At 39.0% G+C, this 18,882-nt stretch overlaps 1 protein-coding gene across 2 annotated transcripts; it reads left to right on the forward strand.

Moving 5' to 3' along the window:
- Positions 1-295: 295 nt before the first annotated feature.
- KCNV1 (potassium voltage-gated channel modifier subfamily V member 1) lies at positions 296-17,721 on the forward strand. Of its 2 annotated transcripts, none has more exons than XM_026037414.1 (4): positions 296-958; positions 2,609-3,135; positions 8,059-8,280; positions 17,638-17,721. In XM_026037414.1, the coding sequence occupies exons 1-4, from the start codon at positions 468-470 to the stop codon at positions 17,667-17,669; spliced, it is 1,272 nt and encodes a 423-aa protein (XP_025893199.1). In that variant the 5' UTR covers positions 296-467; the 3' UTR covers positions 17,670-17,721. The 2 variants fall into 2 exon arrangements, with proteins under 2 accessions (XP_025893199.1, XP_025893198.1); XM_026037413.1 differs by lacking the exon at positions 17,638-17,721 and adding an exon at positions 8,666-8,806 and having other exon boundaries at positions 8,059-8,595.
- The last annotated feature ends 1,161 nt before the right edge of the window (positions 17,722-18,882 follow it).

The following is an 18,882-nucleotide window of genomic DNA, read 5'->3' on the forward strand; positions in this document are numbered from 1 at the left end:
CCAGCAGCTTTAGTACCTGGTGCAGAGACTGTCCTGCAGACGGCGTTTTGCTTCCCGTGGTTTGCTCGTACTTGGCTTCATCAGGCACTTGATCAAGCTGTCAGAGATTAACGCTGAAGTGCAGGGGCTTTGCAGGTCATCACTAGCAGATGGTGCCAGGCACTTCCAGCTGGCCAGCAGCACGGAAAGGGCGAGATGGCATTGTCTCAGGTATTGTTATTGCATCTTTATCATCACGGGTGTCAGTAGACAGTATGGATCTGCTCAGCACCCGACACCTCTGTCTCAGATGGAGACATCACTTGGAGGAAGTGAGGATGGTGAGATACCCCTGGGACAGCAAAGAAAGCATCTGAGAGCAGCACACTCATAATCTGGCCCAGCCCACCCCCGGTGGGGCTATATTCTCCACGGTGTGGTTGCATTTTCAATCCAGGAGAGTGTGGGCTGCTGCTGGCAGCTACAGGATGAAGTCGCCTCCCTGTTGCATGTCTCTTTCTTCCCAAGCATCCCTGGAGGAGCAAGGGAATAGCACATCCCTGGGCTCCCTGGACTCCCTGGACTCCAGTGTTTTCTCCAGTGAGGAAGAGCAGGGACCCTTGCTTCAGAAGGTCATTCCCTCCTTGAACTGCTTCACTATCAATGTAGGAGGCAGCCGCTTCGTGATGTCCCAGCAAACTTTGTCTTGCTACCCTGATACTCGCCTTGGCAAACTGGCTGTAGTGGTCTCTGCTGCCCGGGATGTGGCCTCTGGCCTCCTCGAGCTTTGTGATGATGCCAACCTTGTTGAGAATGAATATTTCTTTGATCGGAGCTCACAGGCATTTCATTACATCCTGAATTACTACCAGACGGGGAGATTGCATGTAATGGAGCAGCTCTGTGCACTCTCCTTCCTGCAAGAGATCCAGTACTGGGGGCTGGATGAGCTCAGCATTGATTCCTGCTGCCGAGACCGGTAAGTCATGGGAAAAGAAGTGCAGGAGTGTGGGCTGGAATGAACTCAGTGGTGACGTCTGTCATGGGGTCAGTCAGGTGAGAGATCCAGCAGCATGGGGAAGGTGAGGTGGTGGAGCATTAGGAAAAGAAAGAGATGCAATGTCCAACACCAGATGAATTCAGCAGTGGAATCCTACTTCATAAGTGGCAGGTTAGGAAGTGGGAGGAGATGTGCTGAGTGAGATCGCTGCTGACCTTTATTTACTCTGAGGGGTAAATTGGTAGAGGGGAAAGATGGTGAGAGCCTGACAGGAGCAGGGTCTGTATCTACCTACACCACTTTCAGACTGGTATTGGAAGCTCTAAATGGAAAGAGATATCAGCAGAGATGAGAAGAGTTGTGAAAGCAGGGATGTTCTTGCAGTGTCATCCAACTTTGGGTAGTACTAGGCAGAGGGAGTTGGATGTGGGATGAGGCCTGCAGCCGCTAGGGTTTGGAGCTTCCCCATCTCCCACATGCCTGTCTGTAGGATCTTCATGTCCCAAGTGGGGAGGCAGAAGGGGGTGGTCCCCTGCATGGCTGCATGTGGGCATGGCTCCAGGAGGAGCCAGCAGCCCCACGGGAAGTGCCGCACATGAATGGAGCAGGTTCCAGGGAGGGGGCAGCAGCAGCGGGAACATGGCTCACTGCAGACAAATTGTAATAGGCAGCACAGAAAAGAGGTGGGTTTGACTGAAGCACCCCCAGGATGTTTCTGCAAATGTTATTTGCAGTTATGKTTTTTTTTTAACTTTTGTTTTTGCTTCTCTCCATCTCCTTTTTAGTATTTCTGGTTTATTTGTTGTTATTGAGGAAATGAATTCTCCAAAAATTATGCTATGTATCTAAAACACCTTTATGTGTCAGAAGTATAAGAAACAAGCATGTCCACAAAAGGTGCCAGATGTATCCTACCTCCACATAGTACAGTTATACAGTTGAGAGAATTGAGCTGATCCCTTTCTTCCCTCTCCTATGGGTGTAACTGAAAGGTCCTAATTATTTGGTGGTACAGCTGGGTGTTACTACACATCCTTCCAGCATATTTAAGGTTAATCGTGTATCAAATGAGGGCAAAATTGCATAGTCTCTTATTCTCAGGCTTAGCATCTGCAGCAGTCAAGAAACATGCATTTCATATGTCATATGTAAAAAATTCATACATAAACTTCATATCTTTTGTTATGCCTTTCTTTTTAAGATTGAAGATGTATACCAATGTAATTAAAATTCAATATATTTCTTAAATGTGAAGTTATTTAGGAACATAGGATCTCATTATTCCATGATTCCTTATAGGAACACATTAATCTTACTCTAGTCAAGATTATTCATATAAAAACACTCTGCCAGAACACAGGCAGATTGTATCTTTGGTCTGGCTTGATTTTATAGAAATACTGCATATACGAACTGTCCGTGATATACAGTGGAGGAATCAAGTCAGTGGGAACATATTGTAGAGTCTCAGATAAACAAAATGCTCAATCACATGCTTGACATCAGGGTTTTCTGAGTTCATTTAAGGTTTACTTTCACGTATGTTCTTATGCTTCGCATGGTAGAGAATAAGAAAAAAAAATGTATGCATGTCCATATTAAATATCTCTTTGGGATGTTCTTGAACAGGTACTTCAGGAGAAAGGAGCTGAGTGAAGCCCTAGACATCAAGAAAGATGCAGAAGAACTGGATGCCCAAGATGAAGAAGAGGACTTTTCAGGTAGCCTCTGTCCTAATGTCAGACAGAAGCTTTGGGAAGTTTTGGAAAAGCCTGGCTCTTCTGCAGCAGCCAGGACTTTTGGGACTCTATCCATGGCTTTCGTTGTTGTGTCCATTGCCAACATGGCTTTGATTTCAGTAGAGCTAAGCTGGCTGGCACCACCGCTCCTGGATGCCCTAGAGTACCTGTGCATTGCGTGGTTCACTGTGGAGTTTCTTCTGAGATTCTTATGTACACGGGATCGGTGTCGCTTCCTAAGGAGTGTGGCAAACATCATAGACCTCCTTGCTATTTTACCTTTCTACATCACCCTGCTAGTAGAGAGTTTGTGTGGTGGGGAGAGCTCCCAAGAACTGGAAAATGTGGGGCGCATTGTCCAAGTGCTAAGACTGCTCAGAGCCCTGCGGATGTTGAAACTGGGAAGACATTCAACAGGTACTTTCAGCCATAGCAGTGATACTTCTAGTTGTTGCTACCTACATAATATGTCTGTGAGCTAAGTTGCCCATTTTGTGTGAATTTCGGCCTAACCAATTTATGCAATCTAATGTTAGCAATAATGTTTTTTAGAGATTTTATTTTTGGACATCAGCAATTGAATAGCAGTGGAGAACAACTTCTCTATTAACTTCTCCATAACACTTACAAAAAACAGGCTCTGAAATTGAACACTTTAAATTGTTCACTGATGTTTATTTACACATATATATTTAAGTTGATTCGGTTAGGAAAGAAACATGGGGATTAGGAAGTGGCCATTGTCACTCCCTGACTAGTAGATCAGTACGCTGACTTGTCACTGCTTTTAATTACCTAGCACAGTGTATTTCACTAAAAGAATGTGCAAAGTATTTCATGATTTTGTCTAGACTTTAGACCTCCTTCAGACTAATGGGTAGAGAATGTTCCAATAAATTTGTTTAAATTAAATCATACCAACCTTTTGGACCATCCTAAACATGTTGGTATCTGTATTATATGTATTATATGTATTATATGTATTATATGTATTGAGGACAGCTGAGGACTGCTCACTGAATTGGAATTAGCTGCATGAACAGACTAGAAGTGTTAATCAAAGTTCACCTGTCAGTAAGTCTGGGGCCCTTCAACTGCTTCCCAGGCAGGAGATGGGTAAAAGATGGAGTGTGCTTCTGAGTGAGAACACTGATATTCACACTCTTGGAGCAGTATTAGGGAGACATAAGAGGTAACATGTTCAAGTGAAAATTTATCAGAGAAAGTTGAGAATGGCTAGTTTCCCCTCTCCTTTTTATTACTACCTCATGTCATATGCATACTTAGATATATAATATTATAACTGCCACAACCCACAGAATCACAGAATCACAGAATGGTTAAGGTTGGAAGGGACCTGTGGAGATCATCTGGTCTAACCCCCCTGCTCCAGCAGGGACACCTACAGCATGTGGCACAGGATCGCATCCAGGCAGTCTTTGAAGATCTCCAGAGAAAATTATCTGCCATAATCCAAAAAATCTTAATCTGAAAACTCCTCAACATCTGTCTAAGAGTCCCAAGCATAATGAATGTCAGTGGTTTTGGAAGTATCTTATGATACTCCTCTACTACTAATTATGCCTATTTTGGTGCATAACTATTCCTTAGAAAGCAGTTGAAAGGAGGCTAACATGATGCAGTCTATCAATGAGTTTGTTTTGCTTCATTGTAGTTTTATTGCAGTAGACACTGAAAATGGTTGCTTTGCAAGAAGGGCCTGTCACCCACTTTTTGCAATAGCTGTTAACAGTAATTTAACAGTTGTTGACAGCTGTTGATGTTAAGTGTACTAACTTTCAAGTATAGTCCAGACTTTTATATCTGTTTATTTCTAAAGTTAAATTCTTTAAAATATTACCACATCAGTTTGTATCATAAAACTGAGTGCCATAAAGAGTCTAGTAAATTAATTACCACACTAGGTAAAATAAATTTTTCAAAATCCAGTTTCCTAATATGAGAGTGAACTTCCATCTTTATCCTGGAACTGAAAATACCAGTTTTAATATACAGAACAAGAAGCAACTAGAGTATCTATTTAAGCAGTTAAGAACAGCTTTACTATGAGTGTCCTTGCTTCTTTGATAGTTCAGGGTTCTAATTCGCTTAGACAGAGAACACTAAATTAAATCTGAGAGCTTCTGTGTCATTTAAATGTAGAAAGTCACAATCTCAATCTTTCCTCAGAGCAGATGTGCTACTAAAAAAATTAATCATAATGATTAAAAATAGAAAAAWTCTGAAGCCTGGTTTCTGACCATTAAAGCAGAATAAGGCTGTTTTGATAATGTGCACATCCTTCACTATAGTTCTATGCACATCCTTCACTGTAGTTGCTAGCATAAGATGGACCTCCCAAATTACCCTACACAGTCATCAATCTCCTTAAAGACACAGAGGCAGTTTTGATAAACCTCCAGGTTTGGGAGTGTGATTTACACCTTTGCTGTGGTCTTGTGTCAGCTCTGGCAACTTAAAACTGCCTCCCTGGTTCCTGCACTCTCAGACCAGACAAAGGTTTATGTGATAATTAAGATATAATGAAGTTGTGAATCTGAAAGGCTTCAGGAATAGGTGAACCTGCATTTATCGCATTCTGTGATGCTCCTCATTATTGCCTTCCCTCTGTGCCCGCTTTTTCTGTTGAGCTTCACTGGTCCCTCTCTGGGACATGTTTGTAGAGTGGAAAAGCAGTATGAAACGTAGTAGGTGAGAACCTGCTTCTGAGGGAGTCATCAGGCTTGCTGAGGTGTCCATGCTGGAGCAGCCATTTCCTGACTTCTTGCTAGGGTTCAGACACATCATTTTAAAAAGTTGTAATATAGCATTATTCCATTGAAGATTTACACCATAAATCCTGATTCCCACTTAGAATGTGCTGTGGAGTCCAATAAGTTTGTTGATGACTTCATCTGAAGAAGTCTCATGACTTTATCTGAAGAAAGTAAGAGATGGAGAACCACAGCTTCACTGATGATTCGTTCTAGTCATTTCTCACCAACACATTTTTTTATTTTGAATTTTTTGAACCTCAAAATCCAAGCATTATTTCTTCATTTGTTTTTACTAAATTTAAGAGCTATGTAGTAACTTTTTTTTTCCGATAACTAAGATAGTTCTTTAGTATCTGCTTTTCTTCTTGATAACTGAGTCAACTCAAGCTTTGTTTTTCCAGACACTGAATCATTTTTATTAGACTTTTCTGCACCGTTTGCAGTTTTTCAGTATCTTTCTTTGAAGTGAGGATAATAGAACTAAGAATGATAATTTCCGACTCCATGGCAGCCAGAATAATTAATTATTGGAAAGAAAAATCTTTTCCTGAAGGCTTCATCAACGTGATACAAAGAGGTAGCAGTCACTGCACCACTTCTTTTTATCCCTCCTTATCTCCTGTTCTTCTCTCTTCCTTTACTGGTTTATGTGAAAGTGGCACTCTTTTTCACTTGCTCTCAGGATCTGTCACTAGAGGTATTTACAGTACTCATTCATGGTTTAAAAAGAAGTGGCACACGCAGTTTTAAATGGGAGCACATAAGTCACTTGAAAGAATTTATTCTTCTATCTTCCCCAATGATTAAGATTGGAAAGGACCTTTGGAGATGATCTAGTCCAACCCTGCCCAGGCAGAGTTACCTAAAGCACTTTATTCAATATGCAGTTTTGTGGGGCAATGGATGATATTAACTTCCTTGGAATAAGAGAGTTGTGTGAGCTGTATTCCCACAGTTGTCATATGCACAGCTTTCACACTGCTTTAATCTTAGCCAGACAGTGTATTTCCATAATGTGGAGGCAGTTGTATTAATAGAAGAAAAAAAAAAAAAAACATTGATATGTCTTATTCTCCTTGTGTTTCAAAATTAAACTACTTCATTATAATAAACATTGTTACCAACAGGCCATAGTTACAGTAATATAAAACCTAGATGAGATTAAACTCTTAAATGGAATAGGTAGAAGAAAATACAAAAAACAACCCAAAACATTCTCTTACAAAGTCTAGTGGGTAATTCCACTCTTTGCTGTAAATTCACAAACCCCTTTAAAATCCTTTAAAGATGAAGGGGAAAAGAAATAGAGCCAAAAGGAGGAAGCAAATTTTAATTTATTTTAGTCTGAGTTTATGGAAGGTAAGGCACAACATTTATCTCAGTGGATGTGTGAAGTCTGCAAGCAGAAGCAGAGCTCTGCAGAGCTCTTTTGCAAACAGTGGTTTGAGGTAGAAGGGTACACCATGAAAGGTAATTTTTAAGTACTCTTTTCTTTTCTTTTCTTTTCTTTTCTTTTCTTTTCTTTTCTTTTCTTTTCTTTTCTTTTCTTTTCTTTTCTTTTCTTTTCTTTTCTTTATAAAGAAAACATAGCACATTTTCAAAGAAGAGGATTAAAAAGAATCCCAAACCACTGATGACTCAAAAGATAATCTCAGCCTGCCATGTATCTCAGCAGAGATGGTGCCCCATTATTATCCTCCTTAGTCCATGTGTGCAGCATTCAGCCACAGCACTATTACAATCAACTTCCCTGCTTTGCTTGCCAATGGTCTTGCTTGAGGCACCAGCTCTAGAAACAGCAGAGGACAGAAAAGAGTTGTGAACAGTCAGTTGTATATAAGCAACCTGCTCAGCCTGGGGTGGTGGAACTGATGCAGGATATCAGGGAATTTCCAATACCCTGTTTGAACTGGAAGCTGCTGTCACCTCCTGTTTTGGCGCAAGTGCAGCTGCTGCTGAAATATGGTGCCTGTTTTGAAGTCTGCAGTTAAAGAAAGGTACTGTAGGTTAGGGGGAAGGTTGAAAGAGAGTTTCTGAGAATTATAAAAGGATTGAAAACAGTTTTTAGTAAGCAGCAAGCTACTGAGTATAACAAGGAATTGGCTCTAAGCATCCGCATGGGAACAGAGATTTGATGACAGAGTGTTACTCAGTCCAACCAAAATGACAGAGGCTGGAAAATAGAAGCTTCTAACATTCAGATGGGAAATAAGGAGCAGATGTTTTCAGTGTGTTTGGATATAAATGGATAACTTATTAAAAATTGTGCTAGATCCTGAGTTATAGTCAATTTTAGAATCAAGTTTAGATCATCAATATGTTGTCATTCAAATAGTAATAAGTTTTATGAATATTCAAAAAATTTCAGTGGCTCAATCTAACATTTTAATCTGCTTCTTTTTAAATCACATTTTCTCAGTAGCAGAGGGGACCAGCACCCCCTTTTCTTACTAGCAGCCAAAGGAAAAGCATGAGGCAGTCGGCTTTCAAATAACAGATGTTTTGCAAAGTTATAATGGCAGCTACATGAATCAACCTATAGACAACATTTCTTGTCTTTCAGGCTTGCGGTCTCTTGGGATGACTATTGCACAGTGCTACGAGGAAGTTGGCCTCTTGCTGCTTTTCCTGTCTGTAGGAATCTCCATATTTTCCACTGTGGAGTACTTCGTTGAACAAGGCGTGCCAGGCACAACCTTCACAAGTGTTCCTGGTGCTTGGTGGTGGGCAACAACTTCCATGACAACTGTTGGTTATGGGGACATTCGGCCAGACACTACCATTGGTAAGGTAGTGGCTTTTATGTGTATACTATCAGGAATACTGGTTTTGGCTTTGCCAATAGCTATAATAAATGACCGTTTTTCAGCTTGTTATTTTACACTGAAGATAAAAGAAGCTGCTCTTCGGCAGCGTGAAGCTTTAAAGAAACTCACAAAGAACTCATCCAGTGATTCAAATATCAATGTTAATTTGCGAGATGTATATGCACGCAGTGTCTTGGATATGTTACGGTTAAAAAGCAGAGAAAGAGCAAGTACAAGGAGCAGTGCAGGAGATGATTTTTGGTTTTGACTTTAGGTTATTTAGCCTTGTATAGCAAATAGAGTACTTTGAAAATATAGTATTAAGTATCTCCTTTTTATTATTGTCCTCATAGTGTATTTGCTTTTTGAGATAGTTTTACTTACTTGGATAGACTGCAATTATCCGTATATACAAAAGGCAAAATTTAAAATATAAAAGCTGTCAAGAGGTTCTGAAACCCACAGGGTTGTCTATGCATTTTATGTTCTTGAACATGTATACTAATAAAGTCTTAGCCAAAAATTTGATGGTGTTTTGAATTTTAAAGAACTTTAAGATTTTTATTTGCAAGGGGAAAATAAAGGTTAAAGAGAGAAAGAAAAATCTAAAAAAGAGAATCTAAGGGAATAAAATGTTGAAAACATTAATGATGACTTTCCTATTATGAGACTCATTTTGACCCTCTTTCTTATCCTTATTTTCTGCATTTGCATGAGGAAAAAAAAGGTTACTGCAGCCTAGGGAAAATTTCCTAATTTCAAGAAGAAGCAGAGACACATAATAGGTATCAGAAGAAGGTGAAAGTATCAAGCAGATGGAAGATCTGAATCAAAGTTTAAAATAGTCATGATACAGGTTCCATAATTCAGAGCATCCTCTTTAATAACTCCAGAAGTTGCAGGGGTTAATACGACCCTTGCACCATAAAAGTCATTTACAGACTATATTTGACCCACACTATCTCCTTGTGTTTTGATTCCCCTAACTTATTTGAATAATACTTATTTGAAACATTATTGTGTTTTCCTTCCATTCACTCTAAATGATGTTGTAAACGTAATACAGCAAGGAAAATATTAAAATGTTCCAGACTAGATAGAAAGAGAGTAGACTTTCAGTATAAAACTTCTGATTTGTCAAATGTTATCAGTCAGCATTTGGATTTGAGAACAAAACAGCACCTGTAGCAGGCACCTGGTGAGGCAGATATGTAGGAAAACTATAAAAGACCACAAGAGTCTGTCTTTTTCTTTCCAAAATTGTCTGGATGTGAAAATTCATACATCAGTCATATAGTCTGTGTTGCAGAGAGATCAAACATCGCTATCACAGTGTTTCCTTCTGTCCAAATAGTCTGTGAACCCATGACAACCCCCCACTTTGATGTCCAGAAGATGGCAGATTTTGCAGTGATAGGTTTAGTGCAGCCCACTCTAAGTTTTTATCTCCCAGCTTCTTGGAGCAGGATGTCTCTCAGGCTGCACAAACTGTTTCTTATTCAAAAGTAAGTCTAATTAGAGAGAATTAGGAAGAAGCTTTTATTGTGGGAAGGCTGTTTTGTAATGTCTTTTGTACTTTCTTGTAGAGCATCTGATGTCTGGAAAAGGAAATGCAGTTAGATAGATGACTGATTCTCAGTAGGGAAAGGCTGCTTTTATTGCACCCTGTGCTTTTTATGAAAGACTCGTAGGAAAGAGAGAAATGTTCTGAGATGTATCAGTTGATTCACTCCTTTCACTAATTCTGGAGATAAAGTTTCCTGGAAATGCCCATGGGGAAATGCGACTAAGTATTTATTCAATAGTTGCTTAGGCTTCTATTTTCAGACCTCTTAATTGTCCAATAGATATAAATCCTGGGATGTACAGAGCATGCTCTCTATCAAACATATGAACCAGTTTCTAGGGAAAACTAGGAAGAGAATTCATAAAGGCCCATTAAAACTGCTACTAGAAGCAAGCATAATGAACTGATTGTTTCAAAAGATTTATTTATTATTGATTTTTTTAATATCTGAAAATTGCAGTTGTCTTAAAAGTGAGCAGTTAAAAGATAAATAATGATATAATTCCTTATGGCTGGCAGTGTGTTTCAGATTCCTGAATTGTAGTGGTCTGCTTGAGGTCTGAAATATATTATGCAACCCAAACATACTGAATTATGGAAAAATATTCTCGATGAATATGTGTTTGCTTAAGAACTACTGTCTAGCGAATCAACATTTGTAAAGTCATAGTTCTTTTATCCTAAACTAGCACTCAGCCATAAGAACATGACATTAGAAGTTACTAGTAATACAGGCTCTATGAGATCCGTCCAGAGCTTTTGTGTTGTGTGTTAGATTGTGGAGTGATAAAAGCTATTAGCATTAAAGCCCTAAACAAACAGGTTAAGCCACTATAAAAACTTAGAAAAATAATGCAGGTAGGACAGGACAGAGTAAAATATTAATTTAAAATAAGATACCGATATTCTCCAACTGAGATTTGCCAGTGACCTTTTGTGATGGACTTTATTTACACGCAGCTAAGTGCAGAGGAAGAAATTTTTTTTGTTCATTAATTCATGTGCAGCATGCATCCATACCAAAAATTAGATCACATATTCATTATTCATACCTCATGCTTAGCTATTTTGTACTGCATCAGACACCACTCCCCCTGCTTCAACTGTGCAAAAGCATATGTGCAATATTTGCATTTTTCTTCTGAGATGAACACTTAAAATGCTTTTTGAAAGAGGTGAACTTCATTATTTAATATAATTTCCACTTGCGGATATTTGTATTTCTGCTGTCATTTCTTGCTAACACTACCTTCCTAGCAGGAATTACTATACAACTGACAGAAGTATTGCCTATCACAGCCTGTCAGTGTAAAAGCGTAGAGAAACATACCCCATAGACCTGATTCTGTTTTCTTCTTTTACAAACACAAGTCAAGAGAAGCAAGCATGGTGTTTCTCTCACAAACTCAGGAACTCCACAACAGTTTGTTTCTCTGACAGCTGCATGAACCATCAGAGTACCTAAGTTTTCCAAGTTACTGAAAATTCTGGTCTGAAAAAATCATGTCATGTAAAGCTTCTCTTTGTATCACTGAAGAAATAAGACTTCAGTAACAATAAGTAATGCACTGTGATAAAGTATCTGTAATTTCGGTTTTAGAGAGTATCAATTACTGCAAATAAGCCTGAGAAGATCCCACTGTGCATTTGTTGCACTAAATTGAAACACAGTCCTTTCCTTAAGACCTTTCTATCCAAACATGCAAGACAAATCCAACAGTCTATTTGATTTTGTAAAAGAGGAAATACTTACCCAAAAGTCTTTATATGTGTTTGTTGTAGAATTAATCTGACATGTTAATCTTGGCAAATCTACCAATTCAATGAAATTATACTAGGAGGAATTTGGCCCACTTTCCAGCCAACACTCTCTGCAAGAGGCTTTGCTATATGAGAGCTGGCATGTGGTTGGGCCAAAACAGGGACCATAACCAACATTCAAATGATGGCCTATGTTAGGCAAACTGCTTTGTTACATATAGAGATGAACCCAGTTTGCCTGTGCCAGAGGCATTACAAAGGAAATACTAGCAAACTGAGCTAAAGGAATGCCACTAGCCATATTATAATATGGAGGTTTCATTGTGCTGCAAATGCTCTAGTCATCTGTCCGTCAGGAAACATAATTCCAGGCGATGTGATGACACACAAGTCAAATAAAAGAAAAGGGAAAGCTCTTATCCTCACCTATCACCAGGATTTCAGCTTCTGAGTTAGTACATTTCACAGAGCGATGTTTTTAAAGTTCTGCACTAAATTAACAATATACTCAGTACAAAATTATGAATGTTATTTATTTAGGAACTTCTGCAACAAGAATGTCACTTTTCTTTGAGAATTCAGTTCTTGAAATAGTTGTTGCTTGCATTCCTTTCCACAAATTCATCACAAATTGCAAATTGCAGTTGTGGTAGATCGAGAAGGTTTCACTTATTAAGGTTATGCTTCCATCAGTGATACAATTTCAGTTTCCTAGGAACAACTGTGCTGTTCTCTCTTGCCTTGTTTTGTATGTCTCTGATCAGAGTTACATTTGCTGGAGCAATGCAATTCTGTATTTGAATCACGCTAGAATGAGGCAGTCTGCCAGTGCCATGACAGAACTGCCGATGAGTATTACTGGTAATAAGCAGGCAAACACAGCACATGTGTGCTGACAGGAGAGGAAGTTGCACAAGTGGCTTTTTTGGAAGCAGAAGGTGCCATGCGAGACTCAGTAAACCACAGCTCTTTCCATACACCTGCAACGCAGATCTAGTCTATGAGGCAATACCAGGTGGTCCTTAGATGAGCCCAGTGAGATGCAGACTGGCAACATGAGCAGGCAGAAGGAGCTGCTTGCACATCCTCAGCGTTCCCAGATGTCTTTCCAACTGTTCCTACATTTTTCCTGCCCATCCCCAAAAAGTTGCAGAAGAAGCCTCAGTTGGGCTGTTCTGCCTGGTAGGACATGTTCTCCGTAACTGAAGTCACCCAGGGAACAAATGTGGTCTAGAATTTGAACATGCCCTGTTAAATGATGCAGCATTGTTTGCACATTCAATGCTAGGCAGCACACTGTGTTTTTTTCCAGACAGGTTAATTTTCTCACCTAGTTTTCATGTGCATAGCTGTTCAATTAGCAAGGTAAAATATAATTTTAGCAAGGATTTTAGCAAACTAAAAACAATTAAGAATCTAAGTAAGGCAGGGAAGTTGAAAACACATTATGAGAAGAAAATTTTAAAATTCTGAATTACAATTTAAACAATTGCTCAATTCTGAGTAAAGAAAGGCAAGCATGAGAGAAATTAATACATTCTGGAAGACTAATTCAGGGTATGAGATCCAGTTCCATATACCAAATATTTCTGTCTAGTATAAAGCACGCTATTTACACTTTTGAAATGTGCCTTGTCCTATACACTGCACAAGGAATAAAAGTTTCTCATGAAAGGCTCAAACTTACCAGGTTAGGTATGTAAATCCAGGACCTTAATATTTTTAAAAGATCTGGGCAAGATCTGTTTATCAGTTTGCAGCTTGAACATTTGAAAACTGAACAGACACTTATTTTTCACATGTGAAAGAATATTTTTTCCCCTCCACTTTTGAATAAAACACGCATAGCATTGCCAGAAACAGATTCACAGATTCACAGAATATTTAAGGTTGGAAGGGACCTCTACAGATCATCTAGTCCAACCTTCCTGCTCAAGCAGGCACACCTAGAGCATGTGGCACAGGGTGGCATCCAGGAGGGTTTTGAAGACCTCCAGAGDAGGAGACYCCACAACCTCCCTGGGCAGCCTGTTCCACTGCTCTGTCACCCTAACAGTAAAGAAGTTGCTCCTCACCTGGAGACGGAACTTCTTGTGTTTCAGCTTGTGGCCATTACCCCTCGTCCTATCGCTGGCCACCAGTGAGAACAGCCTCTCCCCTTCCTCCCTGCATTCTCCCTTCCTGAACTTATACATATTAATCATATCCCCTCTGAGCCTTCTCTTCTCCAGAGAAAACAGGCCCAGCTTAATGCTCTGGCCCAGGTTAATGCTCTGCCAGGTTCCCCCCCCATCCCCACTCTCATCTACACAGAACAGGCTTTTTTCCAGGAAAAGGTTCCTGAACAACTTTGCAGATATTATAGAAAGAATATTTTACGTATGGGACAAATTTCACATGTCCAACAAGGGCTAACTGGTATATCATGTTTAGACATCTGAGAATTGTTAGTATGTCCAGTATAGCCCTAGTATCATGGTAAGGGAAGAGAGAGAAAAGGACCACAAATAATTTTGTTAGTGAGTCGGCAGGTTTAATGACACAACACAAGCCAGACATAAAGGGAAAGGAAACGTTAGTTCAGTCGTTGTTAGTTTTGTCCATAGGTCTCAGTTCTCATCTCCAGCATCCAAACTAAGGGCATACAAAATAAATCTCACATGTTTATCCAGATTCTGTAAAAAATGACAAGCCAGTTCCTGTGCTGCCAAGGAAGAGGCCAGCAGCAGTCAGCATGGATGCCCAGGTGGCTTTGGAGCAACCCTGTGCCTCTGAGCACAGCTAAGTTGACAGAGTTCGGTGCCTGGCAGCAAGTTTATGCACCAGCTGCAGAGAGGCTTCAAAGCTGAGGCCCTCAGGCCAGTGCTTGCAATGCAGGGGAAGGTGTCAAGGCACAGCTTGTGAATCTCTACTACACAGAGCTTCTGGAGTCGCACCAAACCTGGACTCGAGGAGAGCTTTTTTATTCTAAAATTTGGAGTCAACTTCCCCTCTACACAGAAATTCAATGGATGGTTTCTCTATGCCTGCTTTGGATTTCTTGGCCATGTGCACAGAGAACTAAAGAGGATTTTGTAAACAAGCAATTAAAAGCTGCTTGCAAACTGATTCTGCTGCCAGAATGATCCAAACTAGTTTGCACTATTCATGTGCTGCTATCACTACAGCAACCAAGCCTATAAACAATACTGCTAATCATGGGTAATGCACCAGTATTTGGTTAAAAATCAGACACAAATCTCATGTCAGATCAGACTTCTTTCCTGCCTTTTTATACTTCCTGATGGCAATGCTCTTCCAGGAGCATTGCTCTGAAGTATATCAGTCTGTGTCTGCCATAATATCTGAGTCAAAGGCTAAAAATATTGCCACATCTGGTCATCTGGACTGCTCTTCCCTTAAATTTCCTTGTTATGATCTGACATGGTACTGACATGGTAGTAATGTGTTACTAACACACACCTGCCAGGATAATTACAACACATTTTTGATGCGCAAGGATCCCATTTCTCTGGTGCAGCTTATGAAATGTTCACAAATTAGAATCCTTTATGAAAAGGATTTAGGAAAAATGAAATAATGCAATATCAGAAATTCTAAGACCAACCAAATGTGCTACCTGTGGGTTGTTTTGGAAGTAGTCATTAAACATAAATAATCTAATTTCTTCCATCTTGCTTATTCTCTATGACCATATAAATGCCCACAAGATAATCTTAAAATATTTGTGAAACTTGATGCTTTCCCAAATTTTAATGCTGTTTCTTCCATTGATTTAGAAAGTGTGTTATACACTAACCATTTTAAGTCTCCCTCTCATAGAATGGGAACAAGATCATGTGCTTTGAGTGATCATCTATAAAACATAAATCTTAGTTACTGAATCACTGAAACATCACTTCACAAACAATGTAGTTTTTGGAAAAGCAAAACTATGCCACAACTTCTTGTGAATAACAAATACTTGAGAACAGAATAAAAGAAAAGAATAAAAATACCTGAGTTTGCAAATGGATCACAAAGTGCAAGGATGCATTAAAAATAAATACTAACTCTAATAACCCATTTGAGCAGCCAAATGAATCTATACTAGGCTTTCTTACACAGGTAAAAATGAGATTCTTATATTTTAACTGTTCTTCTTTACCATTTGTGCGTTAAGCATGTTATTTTAAATGCCTGTAAAAGACTGATCATACATACCTGATATAAGCAAATGCAGTATTCACACAATGATCTTAATGTTGTCATTCTTAACTGAACAGGGAATGTGAATAGAAAAAGGAAAGAYTACACTACAGAAATGCATGAAATAGTTAATTAGTATTTTTTTTAGAGATTTCTAACATAATTCTAATCCAGATGGCATTGAGAGTGTGAATCTGTTCTGTTCTGTGAGGACATGGGTGTAATAATAGGCTCCAATGGATCAAATTTATTCTTTAGTATTTTTTTAACAAAACTATTTAACCATTTCAGTCAACTTCTGTTTGTCTTTATATGACCAATATAACTGTCTCATACAAGATATTCCCACATGATATTCATAGACAATATTGCACAGAATTACTCTCCACGAAATGTCATACCATGAAGATTTTTCTAAGCAAATGAATCCTTGGAGAGGGTATTTCCTCCTAAACAGAAGCTGAGTAGCTTCCTCCTCAGAAGAGCTTTTCTTAAAGTAGGTAGTTTAGGAACAAAACTGCTTCCATAGCAATAACCTTTTCCTTTGATTCTTTCTCTGCGGATGCACATAAAAAGTTTTTCTCCATAGCTCACCTCCAGTGTCTTCACACTTAGCAAGCCAAGAAATCTTATGAATTATTGCTTCTTTGCTCTGTGGTCCTCTCTGCCATGGATAGCAGGATCTCTTTCTACAGCTTTATTTTAGGACATTGGCATGACAGTCTGCACTTCAATTCTGCACTGAAGTCATAAGGAACTGATTGAACCATTAGTCTTTTAGATATCCTACAGACAGGGAGTGTCTTTCWTTGATTTCCAGACAGTCCTTTCGACTGTGCAAAACTAAAAGTTGTGAAATCTTAAAATTTTAAAATAAAAGGAATATTGCTTTCAACACACAGATCGCAGCACTCTGATTCTCCTCTGGCAAAAGAAATGTTTACTTCATCTTAAGAGCCAAGAATCTTGCAGAAATCTCATACATGTGTTGAAGGAGATAAAGAATTGTGAACTGTATCCAACACACCCAGTTAGCCGCATCTCTGCATTCAAAGGGAAATAACTGAGGTTTCAAGATTTCATCTTTGTTTTCTGTCCTGATGTTCCTCGCTTTACTTAGTCTTTATCCATCTTTTGCCTTGTAAGCYAGTTGTCTAAAATTTTCTGTATGTCTTGCCCTATCTAAGTCTACTAAAGGTGACTTCTGGGATATGGATAAGAAGAACTGCCACGTGTCATGGTCTGTTCCCCTTTATGTCACATTAGAGATGTAACTTATCACTTTGTTGTAAGATAACCTAAAGAGGCTTCAGATAAAATAGCTTTCCTTTCGTTCTATCAGTGCTTGATATTGGAGGTAAATTACACTGATTTACCAAAATATATTCTCTTCCAAAGTGAATAGAGATTCTAAATGATGAATAAACAGGTCTGTAAGCAGTGAACTTAGAAAGTCTCCCTTCTCAGAGGCTATCAAACAAGGAATCTTTCGAAGGACTTCAGATGAATTAACTGTTGTAAGTAATATTCAAGATATGTCTGTATTTGTAGTTGTTTTGCCCACACATTGAATATTCTCATATGCGTATGACTGTATCAAAAATTCTGGTCAAGATTCAGTCTTTGATTTCAATGCTCTTCATTCCCTTCTAAAATTGAGTTCAGGTAGTAAATATGACTCCTCATCTGATGGGATAATTGACATCAATTTCTGAATAAGATTATAGAAATAAATTGGAGAAAAAAAAAGAAAAAGCAGAGGCTTTATTTTTTTAATTATTGGTTGAAATTTCTTGTTTATTTTGTTTTGTTTTCCCAGGTGCAGAAATACCACAAGGCAGTGAGACCTGAAGTAAATACTTAATATACAACAGACACATTATTTGTAATTCACATTGATGATGTATTTTAAAACAAGGTCAAAATGTTTTTGTGTAACTGGAACTCTAGGGCAATGGGTTGTAACTAACCAACCAATTATTCTGCTTCTGTGCAACTTGCCATTTTGTTACACTTCAGAAAACACATTTACTTTTAAACATCTGTTCACCCATTGCATGATAGTTATGCATAGATGCCTTCAAAAATACCTATCATTTTAAAGAAATAAAAATCATTATTTATAACTGCTGAGTGACTAACTACACAAGAATCATGTTTGCATAGCTACCTTTTTTTTTTTTCCAAAAGAAAAGAAACATAATTTATAAGCCTGACATTATTTAATATTTCTGAGATTGTTTTCAGAAGCAAAACTGTAGTCTTCCACAGCATCTTAATGTCTTGCTATAGGGGGAAGAAAAAAAAAAAGACAATGAAACTTACACTTAAAAATAATAATCCTATACTTTCAAAAATCAGCAGTTTTTCTCTTGAYCCTTTCTCATCCCAAAGCAACACTTCATCTAGATACATGCAGCTTTTTAATACCAGCATTGGAAAAGGTCTTTTGCAAGAAACAGACAGAGGAAAGACTGCTAAAACCAGCTGATCCAAAAGCAAGTGTGCTTGACTCCATGCTTGGCCTCTAGCTCTCTAACCCAATTTTGATGCTGTTACGTAACAAGTACTGGTGCAGAACAGGTAGAATCAGTGCAAAATATTTCAGTAGTAGGCAGGGTACAGACCAGTAACTCTGGACATGCATGGACATCTGCAAGASAAGGGGGACAAGACCAGCCAGTAGACAGACACCAACTCTGGCACCAACTAAAGAAAGCAATGTTTTATTTCCCTCCAGGACCAGGGATTGTAGGAAGCTACACTGTGGGAAGACCATGCTGCTGTCTGTGGGAAGGCCATGCTGATGTCTGTGGGGAAAAGCCATCAGGAGAGAGGATTGAGAGGATTCTGTCCATAAAACATAGTAGTGTGTGTTGATTATAAGAATCTGGTGTTCCTTCTCACTTTCATTCCTGTCTTGGTCCTGTGATCCCATGCACAGCTTTGAACAATCAAGGCACATTGTACCTTAGAYGGGAGCAGGGATCACTGGTGGTATGTGCTGCATCCTGCATAAGGCAGAGGAGCTGGCAGAGCTTAGGGCTCAGCTCTTCCTAGTCTC

The sequence above is a fragment of the Nothoprocta perdicaria genome, unplaced genomic scaffold, assembly GCF_003342845.1.
Source record: "Nothoprocta perdicaria isolate Ctin4 unplaced genomic scaffold, notPer1 scaffold_199, whole genome shotgun sequence".
NCBI classification, from domain to species: domain Eukaryota; kingdom Metazoa; phylum Chordata; class Aves; order Tinamiformes; family Tinamidae; genus Nothoprocta; species Nothoprocta perdicaria.

Coding starts and splice junctions, on each gene's coding strand:
- KCNV1 (XM_026037413.1), top strand. CDS start 468: ATGAAGTCGCCTCCCTGTTGCATGTCTCTTTCTTCCCAAGCATCCCTG. Junction 959..2,608: donor GATTCCTGCTGCCGAGACCG/GTAAGTCATGGG, acceptor GTTCTTGAACAG/GTACTTCAGGAGAAAGGAGC. Junction 3,136..8,058: donor ACTGGGAAGACATTCAACAG/GTACTTTCAGCC, acceptor CTTGTCTTTCAG/GCTTGCGGTCTCTTGGGATG.